This window comes from Priapulus caudatus, unplaced genomic scaffold (assembly GCF_000485595.1).
Source record: "Priapulus caudatus unplaced genomic scaffold, Priapulus_caudatus-5.0.1 Scaffold74, whole genome shotgun sequence".
Taxonomy (NCBI): Eukaryota; Metazoa; Priapulida; class Priapulimorpha; order Priapulimorphida; family Priapulidae; genus Priapulus; species Priapulus caudatus.
In genome coordinates, this window is record NW_014577135.1 from 361627 (window position 1) to 368991 (window position 7365).

General features: G+C 48.0%; 1 protein-coding gene across 1 annotated transcript in view; it reads left to right on the plus strand.

Annotated features, from left to right (window-relative positions):
* Window positions 1–7365, plus strand: part of LOC106821453 (CUGBP Elav-like family member 4) — a gene marked incomplete in the record, with an annotated part of 62107 nt that overhangs the window by 34431 nt on the left and 20311 nt on the right. The window contains 1 exon segment of the mRNA XM_014826266.1: window positions 7033–7210. Within this exon segment, the coding sequence (XP_014681752.1) occupies window positions 7033–7210 (178 nt within the window).

The following is a 7365-nucleotide window of genomic DNA, read 5'->3' on the forward strand; positions in this document are numbered from 1 at the left end:
TAAATCGTAGCCCCGTCTACAGGTTGCTATATTTTCGGCAGCGAGCCCTCGACGTTACAGTGCGCCGCTCTCTGCTGCACGCTACATGCACCCACATGTATAGAGGGCGACGTACTCGCCAGAGATCAATGTAAATGTCGATGAGCTTCTATATGCGCCATCGCACACGCCCGTACGCGAGGCAACATGCCCGGATTGGATTAAACATTCTGGATTGTGAAGGCACGGCGACATGAAAGATCAAGATTTCGTGCATGACCGGTGCCCGGTGCGCTCGAGCCTGACTGACTAAGAGCGCTTATAAACATCTATAGTCTGAATAATTGACGAAAGAGTCACTTAATTCGCTATCAATTATTCATCTGCGGTAAAATAGGACAATTACCTGACGCGTGCAATATTCATGTGACTTCATACGAAACAATGATGGGCTAGCAGGCAACCACGGCTCGTGCAGCTGAGACCCCGGCCCTCCGCAATCCCGATGGATTGACGGGCTTAGAGCGGGCGAGGTGCGTGGCCCACAATAGCATGCCGTCATCGCCATAGTCATCGGCATCATCATCGTAGCTTTCGTCGCCATCGTCATTATCATCGTTATCGCTGTCGTTTGTCATCGTTATCACTGTCGTTGTCGTCTTCATCGCCATCGTCCTCACTACTGTCGTCATCGTCGCCATCGTCACCGTACATGCGTGCCGGTTATCTCAGCCGCTCCACCATGCTGGTGGTCGCTGGTGCAGCAGTAGAGAATGTGACAGTTCCACGGGCTTCTTGAACACACGCCCATCAGCGCCTTCATTTGCAGGTGTTTATTTGAGCACACGCACGCTGGCAGGCTACCAGCAATGAGCCGGGAACTGCCTACGTCAATATATCAGTGTGTGCCATCTACAGTAGACACTGCATGGCTGGCACTCACGCAATGGGCGTGCAACCTCGTTATATGGAAAACTTGTAAGGAATCCCCGTCTTTTCCCGCGTTATAATCGTATACTAAAGCGAACTAGTGTTCATTGATTCTAGCATGAAAACAAATGAACCAGATTTCATCCAAACACGCTTCAACCGGAGCATTGTCTCTCGGTTTGAGCGCGTTAAAATGGAATATACTATGCGAGGCAATTCATCATGAATATGGTAATTGCCACTTTTGCATCGCTTCTATAGCGCGAGAAAAGATATATACGTAACGGCTGCATCCGGGTACTCGTCTGCATGCATGCAGCCCCTCTGCCGTCACCTGACCCGTGAGTTTACCGCTGCAACACGCGTTTCCCTCGTGTTTTACGTTTATCTCGCGTCGGCGCATACCGTATAAACGCTACAACTCGATACGGTGGCTGAGTGCTGCATCGTCGCGGGATGGTGGGGGCATATATAGAGGGGATGCTGCAGGCAGTAACGCTAGCCGCTGCTGTGCAGCAGCGACGACCTGTAGAAAGACTGCAAATTCGACGCAAAAACCTCATTTTCGTGTAAGTACTTTTCAGAGGCTTTCACTGCGAAGCAGCCTGCTGCGCATTATCAATTACTTCACGTAACCATGGCAGCAGGTATGTGGGTGATGAGTCACCCGGCGTTCAGTTTAAAGAGACACTGTCCGTTCCTGCGCAACTTCGCTGCTGCTGCTCCACCTCTTCCTCCTCCTCCTCTTCCTCCTCCTCCCCCTGCTGCTACTGCTGCTGCTGCGGCTGCTGCGGCTGTTGTTGTTGTTGTTGTTGTTGTTGTTGTTGCTGCTGTTGTTGTTGTTGTTATTATTATTATTATCATTAATATTATTATTATTATTATTATTGTTCTCTTCCTCCTCCCGCTGCTGCTGCTGCTGCTGCTGGTGCTGTTGCTGTTGCTGCTGCTGCTATTGCTACTGCTACTTCTACTACTACTACTACTACTACTACTACTACTACTTTACTACTAGTATTAGTATAATTCTTAGTTACTACTACTATAGTTATTACAATAATAATAATAATAATAATAATAATAACAATAATAAATAATCATAATACTTCTGCTATTGCTTCTACCAATGCTGTTGCTGCTCTGCTGCTGGTTCCGCAGTTGCTGCTGCTGATGATGTTGTTGATGTTGGTGCCGCTGCTACGTACTGTTACTGCCGCTACGGTTGTTGCTGCTGCTGCTGCTGCTGCTGCTGTTGCTGCTGCTGCTGCTGCTAATGCTGCTAATGCTACTACTGCTGCTGCTGCTGCTGCTACTGCTGCTGCTGCTGCTGCTGATGGTGGTGGTGATGATGATGATGATGATGATGATGATGATGATGATGATGATGGTGATGATTGCGACGACGACAACGATGACGACGATGGTAGCATGTGCGAACAACACCTTTGCGTGAACAAATATTATTAGTATCACCAGTGTGATTAGTTCGCTTTCACAGCGTGCGACATCATATCGGCGGCATCATGAGAGCGACGTGAGGCTTCTATTCTCCGCATCCGCGTCACACGAGGCCGCGCTCACTGTGCGTCTGACAATAGCAGGAACCAAACAACAAAGCGTAGAGGAAGACACACGCAGCCGAAACACATTTATAATGAAGCCACCATTACATAAACGCGAGCTTTTTACTTCCCACGCAATTGTGCTCGTGCCCGCGCCTCCTCTCATCCTCTCTCTCTCTCGAAGACTCGGTCTGTCTCGTCTCTCTCTCGTATCTCTCTTCTCCTTCTCGATCTCGGTCCTCTCTCGTCGCGTATCTCTGATCTCCGCTCTCTCACGCACAATTTCTCTCCGTGGGTGTGTGTGTGTGTGTGAGTGTGAGCGTGCGTGCGTGCGTGCGTGCGTGACGTAATGTGTGTGTGTGTGTGTGGTGTGTGTGTGTGTGTGTGTGTGTGTGTGTGTGTGTGTGTGTGTGTGTGTGTGTATACGTGCGTGCGTGTGTAGATGTTTTCCTTCTTGTATAGATGGTATAATTAGGCGGCTACTGCGTGTGTTAGGCTCGGCGCGTTTCCCTCTGATCGCGCCAATGGTGCGTAGTCCCTCCGCCCCGTCAATAATATATTCGGCACTATTTTATTCATAAATATGAGGAGAATAAATTATATGCGTGTCGCGAATTTATTTATACCTTCATATCGTCAGTATACCGATGACTCGTGTGCACATTACGTGTGAGATTTTTCTGCTTTATTTGGTCGTTAGCGCGCGTGATTCAGTGCGTGCTTAATTGTGGGTACGTATGTATGAGAGTATATGTACGTGTATGCGTGCGTGTACGTGCGTGTGTGCGTGTGTACGTTCCTGTGTTTACGTATGCGCGCACGTGTGTGTATGCGTGCGTTTACGTGCGTGAGTGCGTGTAAGAGCGCGCGCGCGTGTGTGTAAATGTGTGCATGCGTGCGTGTACGTGCGTGAGTGCGTGTAAGAGCGCGCGTGTGTGTGTGTGTAAATGTGTGCATGCGTGTGTGCGTGTGTGTGTGTTCGCGCGCTCGTGTGTGTGCTTTCCAAGCGATGACGCGTGCGCTGGACCGTGCATCCTTACATGTGTGTGCAGCCAACTCCCGTGGATGCGTGTGGCATTCTCGCACCGAACGGCGATATTAATTCGTTTTAATTATGCATCGCACAAATTGCGCGATTGCACGCATGTTAGATGAGCGTGCTCAACTCTCCGTGAGATATTACGAGCACATGCGGGAGTTCATTACTGGAGAAATTGCGTGTCAGATGTTCTACTGCTCCTTGTGTGTCGGCAGCGTATATACGCTGCTGGCGGTGCATGCATACTCGATACGGGAATCCATGCTGAATTCGGCAAATTGTCAATTATACGTTATAGACCACATGGGGACAATGCAGACGTTAAGATGAACCTTTACCTATCCGCATTAACCTTCGCAGCGGCACCCTGCTTATGCGACTTAACTGTGAACCTTGGAACTAGAGTGTACATATATTATACACGTACGTGAAATCTGGATTATATACACTGTACGCGGTATCTGGAGTAAACGTTGTGCAGGGACACTATAGTGGGCACTGCACATGAACTATACAGTATATACCGTGCATGGGGACCAGGGAGGATGGACTGAACACGGGAAGCAGAATGGATTTACCGTGCAGGAGAACTAGAGGGAATATACTGTACTTGGGAGTTATCGAGCATATACTGTGCATAAGGACTAGAGAGTATATATTGCACATGGGAACTGCAGTGTATAATGTAAATGGAAACTAGGGTAAATACCGCAGCATTACGAAAATTGGTCACAGTAAAATTAGTCACACGGAAAACTTGTCACGCGGCAAATTTATTACGAAAAGAGGAGGGTTCGCTAGTGCAAATATGAAATCACACTGAGTACAAAATGATTGATGAGGTGAAATTGATTGACATTGTATTATTCTAGAAATCAATGATTTTAAATCCACCAAATTTTAAATCCGCCGGGAACGTATGTGCTTGGTCTAAATGTGAAGTAGAATGCAGAGACACACAGAGCACTCCGAACTTGGAAACTAGAATTGACACAAATAATAAACATGAACTAAGCCATACGCAGTAAAAGTAAGGTTCATACACAGGACTAAGTGTATAGGGTATACAGAATGCACGCGAACTGCGTTAAACGCTGTAAAAACCTGAAGCACGTGTATACCGTGCTTGGCAACTAGAGAGTCATGTAAAGCAAACACGTTAACTACACTATGCGCAGTCAAACAAATATGTTACACGTCGTAATCGTGAGCCAATCCTCTATATAGCATTCATTATCCGTGCTTAATCAAAGATCGATCGCATAATCAGTTACGCTGCTGTGTTTCGAGTACGATACAGCACATGTTTCGTTCCTCTAGGCGCGTCAGATTCTCCCAGCATTCAACGCGGTGAGTATTGTTGTCGGCGAGTGTAGCTATAGAATCTGATACGTTTGGTCCATTGTCTGCCGGCGCTGATTTATTCATGTGCCATCCCACCGTCAGACGTACCGGCGTCATTGTGTGCATGTAAGCATAGCGAGAGGCTGTCGCGTGCCGTATAACGCAATTGAACCTTATCTTAAGCACAACGCATACACCCGAGCAAAACGCGCAATGTTTCTTGTTTCGGGAATCCGCACACAGCCACGAACATCGAGCGAAACATGATTTGCTCCACGTTCAGGTGTTTTGCTCGGGCGTTGGGCTTTAAGCATAACAAAAAACATTGCTCAGCTGAGCGTGTTTCGCTGAACAAGCAATGTTTGATTCGCGGAGTGTGTTTTCGCCTGAGCGTACGTTTTGCTCGGGTGTGTGCGTCAATCGTTCTGCTACACAGCGAAACGCCACAGACGGTCTCCAATCAATATCCTTAAAAATACCACATGACACACAAAATTGGATGTCCATTGGATGACTATTTTGGATGTCATGTGACAGCGGCGCTGTACGCAGTGTTTCTGTATGTTTTTCTCAACTGTGTGCTGTGTCGGGTGGCGTGTGTGCGCTTGCTCGCCGAGCAGAACGCGAAACGCTGGGAAACAAAATTTCGTGTTTCGCTCGGGTGTGTGCGTTGTGCTTTAGGCGGCAGAATGTTCCTCTACATCTAACCTGCGATCCAGCCGAAGTGAAAATGTCGCGAGTTCATATAGTCGCAGCCCGTATACATAAAATATCATTGAAATCAGCGTGATAGCGATATGGACTCATTCCGCTAAACTGTATTCGCGAATCTGAAAAGCAATGGAATCTAGTGATATTGTATGCCGAAATGTGATAACGTTGATCCGTAGGTTCCATTGAATTTCCACTCGCGGACACGCGTTCTCCTTGTCACGTGATTCATCACGTGATTACGTCCGCCCTGCGCTGGCGACACTATGGAGAAGGTTTCTTCGCACGGCTGCATGCAGACTTCATTGGACACGTATTAATTGCGCTGAGTGCCGCGGCGTCGTATCTGCGTGGGTGTGTTGCGTCGTCGTCTGTGTTGCGTCGTGGAGAAACGCTTCTGCGAGGCAGTTGTGTCGACGAATGTAAGCTATCGAACCGCTTAGAGGGCGGTGGTGAAGCCTGTTGCTTAGCACCAGCATAATTCGCGCGCGCGAAATTCGACGTGACGTCGACGCGCCGGCTTCCCGCGCAGCGACACAAACGCACATACGCTAAGCAGTACATTTTTACGGAGAATATTACTGCGATATGAATCTCGCACACGTGAGGCCTACGGTGAAAGAGCTTCTCGAGTGAAAGCGCTACGCGCCACGACCCCTTTATGTCACATATTCTACTGGCTCTCTCATTTAACATCTACTATTCGTGCCCGTATTTCACATCCTCTATTCGTCTCCTAATTTCACATCTTCTTTTTATCCCCGCTTGTCCCATCCTCTATTCCTCGCCTTATTTCAGATCTCCTATTCTCCCCTTATTTCACATCCTCTATTCCTCGCCGTATTTCAGATCTCCTATTCTTCCCTTATTTCACATCCTCTATTCCTCGCCGTATTTCGCATCCGCTAGTCGTCCCCATATTTCACATCCGCTAGTCGTCTCCTTATTTCGCATCCTCTATTCGAGCTTTTCGGTCGTTAAAGGACTCCGCAGCACGTGTACAAATTTGCTCAATTCCGCGAATTGACGGCTCATGGAAAACAAAGCAATCGTCGTGAAGAAGCGGACGGCACGTGCAAACACTTGCAGCGCATCGATCCGATCTTGGGATGAGGTCGTAATAGCGTCGTGTTTAGCTCCTCATCGAGCAAAATGTCGCGCACCCGCCTAGCGATTTCTTTCCGCAATAATAACACATATATATAGCAAATGTCCCGTGTGTCGTTGTGCGGATACGGCACCATATTCGTCGTCGCTAGCGTTCGCGTTGAGGTGTTCTCGAAGATGGGAGATATGCAAAATTTATTGAGCTTATAACAAAGTATCTGGCATTGCGGCTTGGGATATGCTCGGTGTGAGGGAACGTAGGTGAGATGTTTGAAATTAACAAGTTATCTGAGATTGCGTGTCGACGAAGGATCAAGGAGAGCAGTTGGTTTATATGCGGTGCACCGTTACGTGTTTCAGATGAACCGTCCAATCCAAGTGAAGCCAGCTGACAGCGAGAATCGGGCAGAAGACCGTAAACTGTTCGTAGGCATGCTCAGTAAGCAGCAGACAGAAGACGACGTGCGTCAACTTTTCGCGCCTTTCGGTGCCATCGAGGAGTGTACTATACTGCGTGGTCCCGACGGAGCAAGCAAAGGTAAACTTTATGTACCGCACCACGCCGTTCGGACGACTACTAAATTAACTATATCAAAGCTAACCTTCATGTTGTACTGCGCGGTTCAGATGGGAATAGCGAAGGCAATATTGATGCTATACACTAGAGTCGACACAACGATGACAGAGGCAACT